Source organism: Ciconia boyciana, chromosome 13 (genome assembly GCF_034638445.1).
Source record: "Ciconia boyciana chromosome 13, ASM3463844v1, whole genome shotgun sequence".
Taxonomy (NCBI): domain Eukaryota; kingdom Metazoa; phylum Chordata; class Aves; order Ciconiiformes; family Ciconiidae; genus Ciconia; species Ciconia boyciana.
Window position 1 is genome coordinate 3,227,900 of NC_132946.1, and position 15,823 is coordinate 3,243,722.

Genomic DNA, 15,823 nt, shown 5'->3' on the forward strand with positions numbered 1-15,823 from the left:
GGGCCTCGCCAGGTGTGGGGACACCCAGGGCCACCCTACACATTCCTCTCCACTTCCTATGGGCACCGAGACCCTGAAAATGGCCTCGGTGGGGTGTTGCACAGCATTTGCTTTTCAGATGCACTTGGGAAGCAGGGTTAAGGTTTGGAGGAGGCGAATCGCCAAGCCGGTGTCCCCACAGAGGCCCTGCGAGCACCGGGGCTCGTTGCTCCCCGGCCAGATGGCAGCGGCATCCTGCTCTTCGCTGAAAAATGCCCAAGTCCATGGGCAGGGATTGAGCCGCAGCTGTCCCCGGTTTAATTCCTCGCAGGAAAGCAAAACCAGCATCTGGCGGATTTTCTGTGCACTTCATGCCCCGGCCCACGCACACGATGGGAAGGCTGCACAGCACTGGGGACCTTCCCATTGAGAGCGATGCCCTGTGTGCAGGCGCTGTGGACTCAGTGCCTGACGCCCACGAGAGCTGCAGGAAGTTGGTTTAGTCTAAAAGGGATTTTTTTTCCCTAGCCCTGCAAAAGAAAGCTGGAAAAAATCAACCCCCAAAGGGCCACAACCCAAAAAGTGGGTAACAGCTATGCTGAAACCTCGCTGTTTGGAGGTGGGACCTGTCATGTGGTTTTCAGTCTGATTTCCAAAGAAACCAGATGTGTGCATCCACCCTGCCTCCCTGCGCCTCTGCTCATTCCACCCTCCATGATTTTTTTTTGCCGAAACAACCATTCCCACCAAGCCACCTTTCAAAGGCCGTGCCAGCAGCTCAGCCCTTACAAGACATCAGAGACTCCCCCATCAGCACTCCTGACCTGCTGACCGTGCTCTTCGGGCGTACTTCGCCCACATCCTCAGCCTGTGCATCCAGCCCATCGCCATCCAGTTTCCTTCCAAAACTCTGCGGCTGCCCGACACTGCTGCCCACAGCCCACCGCAGAGGCGATGCCGAATCGTGCCGCCAGCCGATGCGCCCGGGTCCTTTTGCAGATGGGGCCCTTGGCATCCGGGCGGGCCAGGATGGCTCCCCCCCCTCCCAGCACATCTGGGCAGCTGTGTCTGCCGGCGGCATCCCGCGTGGTGCTCACCGTTTCGCCCCAGCAGCGCGCTGACATCAGCACGGTTTCCTGCCTGCCAGCACCCCTGCGCCGTGCACTCGCCCCGTACCCCCACAGCCCCACAGCGCGGGGCAGCGAGCCCCAGGCAGCCCTGCGCCCTGGCACCGTGAGCCCCTGGGACCCTTCGCCACCGCTGCCTGGTGACAGCCGACAGCCAGCGGCATGGAGTCGGTGGCTCTGTACAGCTTCAAGGCGACAGAGAAGGACGAGCTGCCCTTTCAGAAAGGGGACACCCTGAAGGTATGGGGAGCAAGGGGGTCACCAGTCATGGGGGGTCACCAGCCATGGGGGCGTTGGATGCTCCTGCTTTGTGGGACAGAGTGGGCACATGGCATGGCGTGGGGCGACACCGGCGCTTTCACTGCACCTGGCTTTGGTGCCTCTTTGGGGCTTTCTGTGGGGTATAAGGAGCCATCCTTGAGGTTTTTGGAGCAGCATCCCCAGCAGCAGTGGGTACCCTTTGTCCGTGTCACCAGCCACATCCCCAGAGATGACCCAGCCGGGATGCGGCACATGGCCTCCCTGGCCATCGGTGCCACCAGCTGTGCTCCGCAGCAGCCCCCCGGGGCTGAAACGCATTTCCCCTGCCCCACGAGGGCATTGGGAGCCACAGGGACCTGGCAGCAGGGAGCATGTGCCCAAACACCCACCCAGGCGTTGGCATCGGGACGGGCTTTCGGATACCACCTGCGCATCCCAAAAAGCTTCAGGGGGACTCAAAACATCCCCAGGGGACTGCGGCCCTGCAGTGGGGACGAGGGCACCCACGCCCTGCCACGCTGCCTGGCCACTCGCCCTTCTCTGCAGGGCTGATGCTGAGATGCCGGCAGCTCCTCCCGGACCCCCAGCACCCAGCAGCCCCCCCGGGTGCAGCCAGCGCCAGGGAGGGCGAGGGCACGGCACGGCTGTAACCCGGGGCCCCAAACCCACCCTGCCCATCCCTGCCTCCCCGGCGTGTTTTCCCCGCGGCCCCAGCGCCGTGCCCCGGGGTTTCGGATCCTGTTTGCACAGCTGTGCTGGCCCCTGGGCCCCTGCGTGGGAGGCTGGAAAATGGTGTCACGCGGAAGCGGGTGTCAGTGCCCCTGCTTGCACCGGGGCGCTTCCTCCCACGGAGCACCCAGCTGCCGCCTCCCCGGGGTGACACGGGACCCCAACTGCCACCCCAGGTCCTCTGGGGACAGATTTTACCCCTTTCCCTGCCCGGGGGTTTCGGGCAATGCCGGGCACCCCCTGGCTGCCAGCACCCGTGGTGAGCCAGACGAACCATGAGCCGAGGAGGGCTGCAGGGAGCAGCTAGCTCTGTACAGGTGCCCCCAAACACCCCCAAACCATGTTGCCTTTGTCAGAGCCCCCTTTTTCCCAGGTTTCAGTGGGAGACGTCGGGTCTGGGGCAGCGGTGGGGGTCCCACTCAGCCCCTCTCCCAGGGGGACGGTGGCCGGGCTGACACCCCCCTGCTCCTCTCCCACTCTAGATCCTCAACATGGAAGATGACCAGAACTGGTACAAGGCTGAGCTGTACGGCTGCGAGGGCTTCGTCCCCAAAAACTACATCAAGGTCAAGCCGCACCCGTAAGTACCATCCCACCGTGCGGGGAAGGGGGGCTCGAAGCCCTGCTCTGGTAGCACCCACCAGGACATCCTCTCCCACCACCCAGGCAGCGATCCCAAGGGTGCATCCCAGTGCCCAAAGGTCTGCCACGAGCCAGGGTAGTCCCGCACATGGGGAAACTGAGTCACAGAGTGATGGGGTCTGCCTGCCGGGTCAGTCTGCCATTGCCACCACAGCCAGAGGGGACAGGAGGCAGCAGCATGCCCACGTACCCCTGACATACAGAACCCCGACAACCCTTGCACCGGGCTGCCCGCTAAATAAATGATAATTGGGAACAACAAAGCGTTATGGGATTACAACTGCATTAGACACAATCCTATTACTGTGTTATTAAAGCCCAGCATAATCCATCCCTGTTTTAACCTGTGTTTTATGTATCATTATCCCCTGGTAAATCACATTTAAATGCCATACCAAACCTGCTCGGGGCTGTGGCTGGGGAGCAGGAACGCGTGGGCTCGGGGCAGCCCGGGGCAGATCCCGTTGCCTCTCCGGCTTCGGTTAACAAGCCGGGATGGGCGAGATGCAGCCTCTTCCATGCAGCACCTGGAGGGCTGGCACTGGGAGATGCTCCGTGCTTAAGTCTGTGGCTGATCATTCACAGGGCAATTTTAACAGGTAGCAGAGGGTCTTCGTGGCCTGGGGCTCCCAAATACACAGACGCAGCCTTGGCAGGGACGGGAGATGGGGACGCTGCTCCTCCACCTTGTTTCAGCAGCTGCCGGCAACGCAGGCAGGAAGGGTTTCATCCCGGCACGGAGGGTTTTCTGCTCTCCAAACCCCACCCCATAGCACCTGGCAGGGCTGTTCCCACGGGGGGCATGGGGGGGAGTGGGGGGACCAGCAGCAAGGTGGGGGACAGGGCAGGTGGTGTGGCAAGCGGGGTGACAGGATGCGGTCACGGCTGTCGGCTATGCTGCACAAACCCGACGTGGACGAGGCAGCTCATGGGGACATGTTTGCACCTACAGAACCTTGCGGTGCTGCCTCTGCGAAAGCGCTGCGATAAATCATGGCGGAGGGGGAAGGGAGAAACGGCTGCAGGGGTGTCCCAGCCCCGTGGGGAGCCCAACGGGGACCCCGCTTCTTCCGGCACCGGGGCTCTCGGTGCCTCCCTCCTGCGGGGTGGGGATGTGGCACTGGGGTGTCCCCGGGTGTGGAGGGATGCCCGCACGGCTGAGCCCGGTGCCATCGCAGGTGGTACGCGGGCAGGATCTCCCGGCACCTGGCAGAGGAGCGGCTCCTCAAGCGCAAGCACCTGGGAGCCTTCCTGATCCGCGACAGCGAGAGCGCCCCGGGGGAGTTCTCCATCTCCGTCAAGTAAGTGGCTGTGGGACGCGGACGGACATGTGGCGGGATGGGCAGGGGCCCCCCGCTGCCCCCGCTTTGGGGACCGAGGGCGTCAGGCCACCCTCATGCACGCTCCCAACCACGGTGCTGGGGAAGGGGCGAGCACCCTGCCCTGCCCCAGCCGCCTCGAAGGGGCTGGGGGCTGCGGAGCCATGTCCCCGACGCATACAGGCGCAGCCTCACACTTGGCCTTCCTCCCCTCTGCAGCCTCGCGCTCCGCCTCCGTCCCAGCCGCTTCCTGCTCCCTGCCTGCACCGCTGGGCCGTGTCGCTGCCTTGCCTGGGGTCCCTCGCTGGGGTGCCCCTAAATAACAGCCATGTGGGTAACAACGGGGCTGGGGCCAAGCTGCAAGTGCAGCCCAGGGGACGTGGCCTGGAGGACCAACTTGTCCAGAGCATCCCCAGGGACAAAGGGCTGCAGCGTCCCAATGCCACGGGGCCGATGATTTTGGCATCGGCAGCCAGGGCTATACGAAGGCAGCATGCCAATGGGCCGGGCCTCTCACCCCATCGCTGCCCCTTCCCTGCCTGGGGCCAGGGTAGCAGGAGCCAGCCCCAGGCCAGCCAGCCACTTTCTCACGCTGCTGATCTCTAATTAAGCATTTAAGGAGGTTCTTGCCCATAATGAGAGGGAACCGCGTTTTGCCGTGCGTCACCAGCGTGGCCGGGTCCCTGCCCCTGCCTGGGGACCTGGCAGCGACGGGTCCCCGCAGTGGCCCCATGCCAGCCCTGCAGTGTGGGCACCCCAACCTGCCACCCCCAGGTACGGCACCAAGGGGGTGACAGCATGGGGGGGCTGGCAAGGGAAATCCCGGCCTGCCCCGTCCTCCTGCAGCTTGGGGGTCCCTGGGGGCACAGGGGATTTGAGAGTCTGAGCCCAGCCTTTGCAGTCTCCTCCCAGTACACACTGAGCTGAGACCTGCAGCTCTTACCACGCTTTCTCTTGGCAGCGAAGCGGGAAGATGAGGAAGGAGAGGGGGATGCAGCTGAAGGGCTCTGGTGAGGTGCAGGGACCACAAATCCCCCCAGACCCTTCCCAGTGACCCCTCCCGGAAAGGGAGGAAAGCCCAAGCAGCACCAGTACCCAAGCCCACGGCCACCCTACGCTCTTACCTGCCCTGCGTGAGTGTTTTGACCCTGTGGCCTCAGATGTGGCCCCTGTTTGCCCCCTGGACAAAGCCACCTGCCCTACACGTGGCTGGCGTGCTGCCAGCCCCGAGCCCACGTGCATCCCGCTGTGCTGGGGCCAGGCGCTGAGCTTCAGCTGTGTGTGGGATGAGCTGTGGCAGGTCTCAGCTGCAGGTCCGTGTCACTGGCGTGCTGGGGACCCTCCACCCACTGCCTCACCAGCGGGGCCATGAGTGACGCCAGTGCTACCGTCACCCCTGGCCATGGCAGGATGGGTGTAGTGGGACCCATGGGCACAGCCGCACCCCACACAGCCCCTCCGGAGGACCAGCCCAGCAAGCGGCCCCTGGGCTGCTGCCAGGGCGTCTGGGTGCTGCCAGCATCCCGGGGCCAAGGTAACATCCATCCTCCATCTGCAGCTACGGGCAGCACGTCCAGCACTTTAAGGTGCTCAGGGAGAGGAACGGCAAATATTTCCTCTGGGAGGAAAAGTTCAACTCCCTCAACGAGCTGGTGGATTTCTACAGGACAACTACCATCGCCAGAAAGCAGCAGATCTTTCTCCGGGATGAGGACCAGACTCAGGAGGTACCGTCAGGGGATGGGGCCATGGGGACGCACAGGGCTGGGACGCAGGGTGACGGCATGGCTGGCAGCGGGGCCGGGCTGAGAGCCCATGTCTGATCCCCTTTGGGATCCCCCATCGCTCCCCTGGTACCAGGGCTGCCACTGCCCTGCTATGGTCCATGGGGAAACCGAGGCACGGGACGAGCCTGTGGGTCAGCAGCACCGCCATGGTCTCGCTTCACCCCAGACCGTGCTCATGAGGAGGCATCACGGGGCTGCGGCTCCCGGGGGACGGGGATTTCCTCCTGTCTGAACTTTTCCTGCTCCTCCCTGCTGGCCACGGGATCTGGCGATGGCTAGGAAACAGCAGAGAGGGACAAAACGGAGGAGAGCAAATGACCAGGCGCAGAGCAGAGATGGGGTCCAGACCCCCCTGGGCGCAGGCTCCCCCACCACCCTTGGGAGAAGCATCCTGGGGGTCCGGTCCCCAACGCCTGCGTGAGTCCCCTTGAGGCTCAGCTCCCCCGGCTGCAGCGTCCCCGCAGAGGGGGACAGGGACATCCCAGGTGCCTGGCTGGCGCTTGGCCCCACGCTCGGGCTCGGCTCGAGGCAGCGTGGAGCAGGAGAGGCTGGAACAGCCCAAGACGGGCAGCGCTGTGAGGCAGACGGGGTGGAGAAAAGCCACCGGAGCAGCTCGGCAGGGCAGGGCAGGGCATGGTGGCTTGCCCCAGGCCCACACCACCGTCCCTCGGGCCAGGGGTGATGCCCGGAGCGGGTGGCAGAGCCCAACCAGCTCCGGATGGGGCACAGCCAGCTCCGGGTGAGCTCCAGCAAAGCCGAGCCCTGCGGCGGTGGTTGTGGAGGTGGCGAAACTGGGCCCTGCGAGTTGGGCTGGGGACTGCTCGGGCACCCGGAGGGACCCGGGAAGGACCCGGGAAGGAGAGGGGTGCCAGCTGCCTCTGAGGGGTAAGGGGCCCCTGGGCACCCATCTCAGCTCTCCCAGGCAGAAGGAACAGTGAGCCCTGTGCCCTGGGGTGCTCCCCTACACCTCAGGCTCTCCCCTGCACCCCAGGGTGCTCCCCCTGCACCCCAGGCTCTCCCCTACACCCCAGGGTCTCCCCTGCACCCCAGGGTGCTCCCCCTGCACCCCAGGCTCTCCCCTACACCCCAGGCTCTCCCCTGCACCCCAGGGTGCTCCCCCTGCACCCCAGGCTCTCCCCTGCACCCCAGGGTGCTCCCCCTGCACCCCAGGCTCTGCCATGCACCCCAGGGTGCTCCCCTGCTCCCCAGGCTCTGGGGAGGGCTATCTCCAGCACTCCAGCTCTTCCCACGGCAGGATTTCCCTAGCTCCTGTCTCTTGTCCTCCAAGCGGGCACCCCCGGTACCCCCACACCCTCTGTGCTCTGGCCCCCCCAGACTGGTCCTCGCCACAGAGTGGCACGGCATCCCCGTCACGCTGGGGACTCAGACAGTGCCACCCAGTGCAGAGGGGCCGGCAGACAGGGTCACCTCTCCCCCCGCCAACTCCTGCCCTCGACTTTCCTCCAGGTGAGGAGACCCAAATTCGTGCAAGCCCAGTTTGACTTCTCGGCCCACGACGGCTCCCAGCTGCCCTTCCTCCGCGGGGACATCATCGAGGTCCTGGACTACCCCGACCCCAACTGGTGGCAGGGGAAGATCTACGGGCGCGTCGGCCTCTTCCCCCGCAACTACGTCCACCCCATCCACAAGTGAGCTGCCTCCGGTGCCGCGGGCGAGCGGGGAGGACCGCAGCCCCCGCTGCCCCCCACTCACCAGAGCTGCTTTGTGCCTACACGCGGACCGCGCGTCCCTTCGTCCCCACAGACGGTGCCCGTCCCCACGCCAGGCTGCCGACGCACGCGGTCCTGGTGCCATGTGGGCTGTGCTGGAGGTAGAGGCCAGGCTGGCGATGATCCCCATCCAGGGGCTGCCCGGCTCCGGCACCCCAAACCATCAGCCACAGCTGTCCCTGCTCCCCGGACCCAGGAGACCTCCGCCGCCCCCAGCCCAGGCATCGCCCCTCGCTGCAGGCTGGCAGCGGTGCTCCCCAGCGAGGGAGCACGGAGCATTGAACTGGGGCCATAAAAACTTTTCCGAAGCCATGACCCAGTGGGGTGGCAGCAACAAGGGAGGAACGGCATGTGCACCCCGAACCTTCGCTCCTCTCCAGACCCTGCAAAGCCCCGGCTCCAAACAGGGCGGGATGTGGCCGGGTAGTGCCGTGGAGGGGTGCTGGGACTCGGGGCGCCGGAGAAGGCTGGTCCGGGGGGATTCAGTCCTGTGAGTGCTGTTCATAGCTGCAAATTGTGGCGCTTTTTTAATATTATTTTTTATTTAGAGCTAGTAAAATGTGTTTGGGTGACACCCTCGAGCGTGGCCGTTCCTTTTCCACCGCCGCCACAGTGGTCCCATGGCCACGTTCACGCACCTGCTGCTTCGCTGTGGCTTTGCTTCCCCTGCAGCCCCTGTTCACCCACCCCAATACCTCTCCCCAGACCCCTCCCAGGGACTCGCTGCCCCCACAAACGCCCCCCACACCTCACAGCCCCCTGGGATGCGCTCAGGGTCCACGGTGCTGAGAATGCCCAGCTCATTGCACCAGTGGATTTAAACATCCCATGTCTCAAACAGGACAAATAAAAACTATCACCCAAATCCCCATTTCTCCCCCCCTCCCAGCACCTTCCCTGCCCCTGGGGGCTGGCAGGCCGCTAGGCAAAATAGGCATAGCAGAAAATATTGACGCACATCAGGACGATGGCGTTGATGCCACAGACGCGGGCCCAGAAGGGCGGCTCCGTGGCGTCTTTGAGGGTCACAGCCGGGGGTCCCTCGGCCTTTGATGGCTGCTGGCTGCCCGGGGTGGCTGAGCAGGAACCTGGTATAGAAAGACTGTGAGTGTGGGGGACAGAGGGCCGTGGGGACCGGCCACCTCCTGGTGGGTGGCATGGCCCTGGGGAAACTGAGGCACAGGGCATCCATGCTGTCCTGCTGCCCGTTACAGGCGGGGAGTGGGGGGCACTGAAGATGCCTCCCCTGCCAGACAGCCCCGAGGACACACTCACCATCAGGGGGTCCCTGGGATGTGCCGTCCGCGGAGGGCTGGGGGGGCTCCCGCGAGAGGGTCCACCAGGTGAGATCCTTTAGCTGAAAACCAGGGCAAGATTTGGTGAGAAAACACGCCCGGGCCGGACCCCTCCATGGGGACCCCCCCGGCCAAGCTCGGGGTGCACCTGGGTGACACCAGCCGAGGAGGTCCGGTGGGTGGACGCAGCCGTGGGGGCCAGGGTGAGGGGTCCCGGGTGCTCTGCTCACCCGGGCCAGCGGCGGCGGGGGGCTCAGCAGGCTGACCCCCACCACGACGGCAGCCGTGGCGGTGCACAGCAGCACGGCGAAGTGCAGGTAGTGGATGTCAGCGAGCAGCCAGGGCCGCCGGTCAGGGACTCCGCAGCGGGGCACGGGGTGTGCCAGCTCCAGCCCCATCCTGGCCAGCCCCAGCGCCAGCCCCGCCATCAGGCCCCAGAAAGCTCCCTGCAAAGCAAAGGTCCACGGGGGGTGGCCGGAGGGGCACAGTCACCCCACAGCGGGGACAAACCCCCCCCGGGGAGCTGCTCCCTCCGGCCAGACCTGGGAGATGGTCGAGCAGCCCCTGCGTGCTGGGACAGCCACACCGCGGCCAGCCGAGCCCCAGCCCAAATTTGCACCCCCTTGGCAGGGGATGTCCCCTGCCAGCCCCATCAGCCGTGCCACGCTTGGTGGCCATGCATGGTGGCACCTGCCTCCTCCTCCTCCTCTTCGCACCAGCCACCCACCGGCTCCCTGGGGAAACACCAGCTGGGTTTGGTTCCTCTCCCCAGCCCCTCCAGCATCCCCTGCCCCCTTTCCTCCCCTCAACCATCCAAGCCCCGCTGGGTCCCTGGGAGCAGGATGGGCAGGGAGGTATTGGCACTATCCCGTGTCCCCAAGCTGTCCCCAGGGCCACCCCGGCTGCGTACCTGCTCGTTAGCTCGGGGCCAGAAGACGGCCAGGACGAAGACGGCGGTGACAGGAGGAGCCAGGTAGCTGGTGACAGCCTGGATGTAGACGTAGAGCTGGCCACCGCTGGAGCTCTGCAGAATGGGGATCCAGACCACACTGAGGGCCACCAGCACCACCGTGACCACCCTGTGAGCGGCAGCAATGCGGCGTGGCGTGATGTTCCTGTCCCACCCGCACCTCCTCGCACCCGTGGCATCGCCGTGGCGGTGGGGGGTCCCCGGGGTCAGGGGATGGGTCCCAGTGCCGGCACAGAAGAGCTGGCCGGGGGATGCCGGAGAGTCGGTGGGAGGATGCTCGTCACCAGGTGACATCCCTGGGGCTGCGGAGGATGCTAATTATGGCAGTGCCGGGCAGGCGAGGGCTCCTTAGGCCCCTGCCCAGCCCCAGAGGCTGCTAAGTTGGACCCCCCATGGGGAAACGCTGGGCAATGGGCGGTTTTGCTCTGAAAAGCCCCCAGCCGCGGAGGCTGGGTGCTCTGGCCGGATTTGGGTGAAGCTCTCTGCACCCCTGCGTCTGGCCAAAGCACCCAGCTGAGAGCCAGGGCTGTGGGCTGAGCTGCCCCGTGCTCAGCTCCCCACGGCCAGGCTGCGACGGAGGGGTGCATTTGTCCCCCAATATCACCCCGTCCCCATCCTCGCCCAAATCCCAGCCGCACCCTGCGGCATCACCCTCCTCCAAAGCAAGGGGCATTGGCCAGACCCCAGTTTTTCGGGCCCAATCTGAGCAGACAGGCTGGGCAGGACACGTCCCAAAATCCACCGTATTTATAGCTCAGCCCGGCTTGTTTACAGCTTCACAGAATTACCTACGTCTCCATCTGCTCATCTCAAAAAGCAGAAGTAGGAAAAAATAAAAAAAAAGTAATGAAAGCATCTCTAGATGGAGTCGTCCCCCACCTGCCTGGCGTGCTGGAAAGAGGAAGAAGCCTGAGTGCAAAACACACGCCCTGACCCGAGGGGTAGGAGAAAAACCCCGCGTTCAGTACGTCTTTAAGCCACAGAGGATGCTAAAAGGTCATGGGAAAAATGGAGGAGTGTCTGAGCACGGTGGTGAGCTGGGGGTGCTGGGCAGCCGTGCCCCCCTCCGCACATGGCCCACGGTCGAGATCCAGGCAAGGATGGAGTGCAGAGCCCCGGCACAGCCTGCTGCGGGGAGCTCGGGGGGGATTCGGGAGGGATCTGGTGTTCTCGCCATCGTGCCCTCGCCTCGGCACAGAGCGTGCATCAAACACCAGCGGGGATTTCCAGCCAGGCAGCGCGGCCATGGTGGGAGCTCAGATCCCCAGGTCCAGGAACCGGGAGCTCTCTCTGACCCCACAAACAAATCCCTTCCCTCCCTGTGCTGAGCTGGACGGGGCGTCCCCACCCTGGCAGGGCCGGGGGGCGGCTGGGACCCCCGGACAGCTACTCAGAAATAACCCCAAGCCGCCTGTCCCCGTGCTGGCAGGTAGGAAAACCTCAAACTTGCAGCTTACACAATTTTTTTTTTCCTCTCCAAAACATTTGTTTGCTATATTCCCGTGGGGCCATACGGCGGCGGCGGTTCGCAGCACCCTGCGCCCACAAATTGCCCCGTGCGCTAACGAATCGCCCGGAATCGACTGCAGCAGCGACTCCCGCCCTGGGCGAGCAAAGCCCTTCGCAAACACTCATTAACCGTCCTCGGGAAAGCTCTCCGGCGTTATTACACCCCTTGTCACCCGCACCGAAGCCAGTGTCAGGGAGGGGCGAGGCAGGCTGCGAGACAAGCACCCCGGTTCCATGGGGGAGCCAAGTGGGACCGCAGTTCCCCGGGATCGCTGCCCATCCCCTTCCCACCCTCTGAAGACAGAGGATGCCAAGAAATGGCTGCTCCCGGAGCCGCCAGACCAGCCAACCCTCCCCACAGCCCCAGCACAGCCCAGCCAAAGCCCTGACCCAGATTCCCTCCTTGTTATTGTCTGCCCTGCGCCGAGGACACTCCCCGCGCACCCCGGCACCCCGGCACCGTGCCGGGGCATTCCCCAGCGCTGACTCTGCCGCCCGGAGCGTGGCACCACGGGCGGGTTCCCGGGCTCCCCGCTGGCACCCGCCATCCCCCGGGAGCAGCCGGGGCATGTGCAGGCAGCACGGCCCTTTGCCGCCCGGCGAAGGTCCCCTGCGCACTTTGCTGTGACCTCGGCGGAGAGCAGCCATCGGCTTCCCCCAGGGAACGGGCTGGAGGCGACGAGGGAAAGGCTTCGTGCCAGGCACAGCCCTGCCCCTCCAAACACCCCGAACTCCCCGTCTGCCTTTCCAGCACTTTCATATATAAAATAATCCAAGGGCTTGTTTTCCTTTCATAAGCCGGGCTGCGTGCAGGCACTTCGCAGGCTCCTGCGCACCAGAGGCAGATCACAGAAAGCCAGACCGGCCCTGCCGGTCTCCCCGAAACCCATGGTCTCCCCGAAAGCCACGATCCCTACCTGCCCACCAGGAGCAGCTCTCGCTCGCTGGCCCCTGGCCTCAGCTTTCTCCAGATGTCCATGGTGAAGAGGGTACTGCTGCTGTTGAATATGGAGGTCAGGGATGACATGAGTGCAGCCATCATCACTGCGATCATCAAACCCCGCAGCCCTGGGGAAGAGAGGGACCGTCAGGGAGTGGCCGAGCTGGGGGCAATGGGATGGGATGGGGTGGGGTGGGGTGGGTAGGATGGGGCAGCCCCGATGCTTTGCCCAAGGGTAATGCTTTGCCCTCCCCAGACATGCACTAGGATCTCCCCTGGGGCGGGTTTGGGGACACCCAGCTGCACCCCAGGATGCTGGGACCCTGGGGTCACCTGCATCCCCTGGCCTCACTGCCAGGGTCACCTGCGGAAGGGCTGCACACGAGCCCACCCGGACCAGACACGGGGTCCCCCCCGACATCCGAGTGGTGATGGATGCACGGCAGCCCCGGGGTGCAGCAAAGCCCGGTGGAGACGGAGGTGCCTCCTCCCACCCACCTACCGCTGGGCATCAGCTCGACCACCAGCTTGGGGTAGGCGATGTTGGAGCAGCCCACGGCAGCCCCGCACACGCGGGCGCACTCCTCGGGGTCCACGCAGGCCACAGCATCTGGGGGACAGAGGCAGGTGACACACCGGGACCCCTCGCAGGGTGGGGGACAGCACAGAGCCCCCTCCCTCCCCCAGCACCCCATCCCACCGGGCTGGATATTGGCCCCTCGCTACGGCCACAGTGCCCAGACCTTGGCAGGGGACTGGGGGGAGAAGCGGGGAGCACGTCCCGCATGGACATCTACCTCTGCCTCCCCCCAGCCTCGTTCCCCCCCATCAGCTTCGACACAGGCAGGATCCGGCCCGGCAGCATCGCCCTCACCTCCCGCTGCCTTGCGCCCAGCCCAGCTCCGCTCGGATCTACCCCCGCTGAGCCCTCCCCACATTAAAGCCAGTGACAGCCACCCCGGGGGGACCTCCAGAGCCGGGACTGGCCCCGCCGGGACCCGGGGCTACGGCCGGAGGTGGCAGAGCCCCGCGGGCAGGCGCTGCCTGTCCCCACGCACGGGGCCAGGCGGGTTCATGCACCGTTGCGGCAATTACCTCCGCATGGGCAGCACCCAGCAGCTCCCTGGGACGCGCGTAGCAGCTTGCCAGGACCGTCAACGCCCAATTACTTCTATGTCTCAACGAGCGCTGAACCCTTTTTTTATTGTTACGCTCATAAAATATTGAAATGGATGGAAATTAGTGTCAGGCATAAATATGGATGGGCTGCCTGGCTCTCCGGTCTGCATCCTCCCGCCGAGGAGCACCGGGAGTAGCGTGGGTGATCCCCGCACACGACCAGGAGCATCGTCCCGGTCCTCCTGTGCGGTGACCGCCACCAAAGCAGGGTATAGCCCTTGGCCCCCCAGCAGCAAGGCAAACACCAGCTGGTAACACCCCGGGGCTTTTGGCAAAGGAGTGCGGGTGCAATGAGGTTGCAATGGGGTGCAATGGGAGTGCAAGGCGGGGTGCAGGCAGTAGACCGCAGGCAATGCTCAGCGCTTCCCAAGGACGCTAAAAAAGCCCAGCCTGGGCCGCCTTTCCCCAGGTTTAGAGTCAGCGCTGGGGCTCCAGTGACTCTGTCCTCCAGCAGCTGTGACTAAAGCTGCCATCACCGCTCCGTGCCTCAGTTTCCCTCTCTCTAAAACACCACGTTGTGCGCGGCTCCATGCAAATGGCTGGCAGCCGGCGGGTGGAAGATGCTCCAGAGGGAAAAGCAGTGTCTGGGTGTTATAGCCCGGCCAAAACGCCCGCCCCAGGGCTCAGCTCTGCCACCGAACCCCTCAGTGGGACCCAGGAGCATGCAGGCAGTGGGAGCCAAGCCCAGCGGGGCGGACAGAGCCCCTGAGGCAGGAGCAGAGCCCAGCGTCGTACCCTGCTGCCTTGCTTTGTCATTAGGCCCTCTGCTAGAGATGGGAAATTAATTAGGAGCTTGTAATTAATGCTTCCATCTGCAGCTGGGAGGAGCCGGCCCCAGTGCCTGTGCTGGGCGCTGCCTGTCCAGCTGGGTCTGCCCGGGGCGGCTGAGCGGGGACACCTGCGACAGCGGGGACCGACCTCCTTGGCCACGGCGACCTGTCCCTGCAAGCAGGCAGGAGATTACAAAGGAGCTGCCGGCTTCTTCCGTGCATGGGGGCTGCACACAATTTGGGTGCTGAATTCGCCATGTGGGGTGAAGTCACCTGGGTCCTCCATCCCCAGGGGACAGGGGACCCAGGCGTCTTCGCCCCGCGCAGGGGTCAGGCGATGGTCCAGGGCTCTGCGGTCCCAGTCCCCTCTCCAACGCAGCCATAGGAACCAGCACATCGCATGACCGATGGGATGCCATGTTTACACTGCCATGCAATAAACCATAAGCGTACACACCCTGCTAAAAAGACCATAAATCTCCTTGCACAATAAAAACAGAGTCGGGGCAGCCGGCAGTGGCTGAGGTGGGTACAACCGCAGCACGCTCCAGCCACGCCACGCACACCCACGCTCGATGCACCGGCCCCGATCCAGGGCATCTCCCAACCTACCAGGGCTGGGCCACCCAAGGGGGGACAACGACCAGGGACGAGGTCTCAGAGCTCCCCTGTGGGTGCTGGCCGGGTGCTCGGCTCTGTCACGTTTGCTGTCCCAGGTGCGACTCCGTCAGCGAAGGGGCCACCACCGCTTGCTCAGCAGGGCTGGGATTTCACCCAAAATACCCAGTTTTGCCTCCAGCACCCTCGGTCTCTGCTGCACCCAGGTCACAACATGGAGGTGACGTCCCACCACTGGGAAATCCCCATGGGATCAGCGCAGCCTTTCCATAAAGTCATCAGCTCCATCCGAAACACCTCCTGAGCCGATATTTGGTGGGAGCCAAACGCTTCCTTGCTCCTCGTGTCCTAATCCCCACACACTGTGCTGTCGCATCCCTGCATCCCCACGGCCCCTGTCCCCATTGCCCCCTCCTGCACACGACAGAGCAGAGCTGGGCACAACCCAGCACACGATTTTGCACCAGGGGACGGACGGGCGGGGGGTTGGTTTTGCCAGCCTTTCCCGAGCATTGGCATAAACCCTTTTACTCCAATGCAAGAGGAGAAAAGCCGCCATTTCCCCTCAGCAGTCTATTACTGTAACTTAAAGCTGCGTGGGTATCGGCTCAGCCTGCACAGCCCAACTTTGAGAAAGCCCCGCTGGAGTTTCTCCCCTTTCTGCGCATTTCTGACTCATTTTTCCTTCCAAATGCTCCCTGGCCTCGGCGCTTCGCCACGCTGTGAGCCCCGGCCAGGGAGAGGGCAGCCGGGACACTGCATGGCCACCATGTCTGCAGAGAGGAGCGCTTTGATGGCCGAGCACCCGGGCAGACGGGCGGCTTCGCCTTGGGAGCCTGACTCAAGCGGGGCTCTCATTTACACGGCTGCGAATCCAGATGAGCTGCTCCAACGCGAGGGAGTGAGACGCAGCCCCTGGCACTTTCCTTTTTTGCATCGGTGCAAGAATCTGACCCCGATTCTTGAAA

At 64.4% G+C, this 15,823-nt stretch overlaps 2 protein-coding genes across 7 annotated transcripts in view; one reads left to right on the forward strand and one right to left on the reverse strand.

Annotated features, from left to right (window-relative positions):
• Positions 1 to 1,232: 1,232 nt before the first annotated feature.
• GRAP (GRB2 related adaptor protein) lies at positions 1,233 to 8,101 on the forward strand. Of its 4 annotated transcripts, none has more exons than XM_072878121.1 (5): positions 1,233 to 1,346; positions 2,579 to 2,676; positions 3,917 to 4,039; positions 5,616 to 5,820; positions 7,312 to 8,101. In XM_072878121.1, exons 1-5 carry the CDS (start codon positions 1,269 to 1,271, stop codon positions 7,495 to 7,497), a joined length of 690 nt encoding a protein of 229 aa, XP_072734222.1. In that variant the 5' UTR covers positions 1,233 to 1,268; the 3' UTR covers positions 7,498 to 8,101. The 4 variants fall into 4 exon arrangements, with proteins under 4 accessions (XP_072734222.1, XP_072734224.1, XP_072734223.1 ...); XM_072878123.1 differs by having other exon boundaries at positions 5,616 to 5,789; positions 7,317 to 8,101; XM_072878122.1 differs by having other exon boundaries at positions 5,616 to 5,784.
• Positions 8,102 to 8,495: 394 nt separating this feature from the next.
• The window catches only part of SLC5A10 (solute carrier family 5 member 10), a 41,664-nt gene continuing 34,336 nt past the window's right edge, over positions 8,496 to 15,823 (reverse strand). For 2 of the 3 annotated variants that reach the window (XM_072877948.1, XM_072877949.1), the window contains 6 exons: positions 12,791 to 12,898; positions 12,266 to 12,416; positions 9,780 to 9,948; positions 9,100 to 9,315; positions 8,844 to 8,931; positions 8,496 to 8,590 (listed from right to left, as the gene is read on the reverse strand). In XM_072877948.1, the coding sequence (XP_072734049.1) occupies positions 8,496 to 8,590; positions 8,844 to 8,931; positions 9,100 to 9,315; positions 9,780 to 9,948; positions 12,266 to 12,416; positions 12,791 to 12,898 (827 nt within the window). The remainder of the gene's footprint in view (positions 8,591 to 8,843; positions 8,932 to 9,099; positions 9,316 to 9,779; positions 9,949 to 12,265; positions 12,417 to 12,790; positions 12,899 to 15,823) is intronic. The other variant, XM_072877950.1, reaches the window with a different exon arrangement.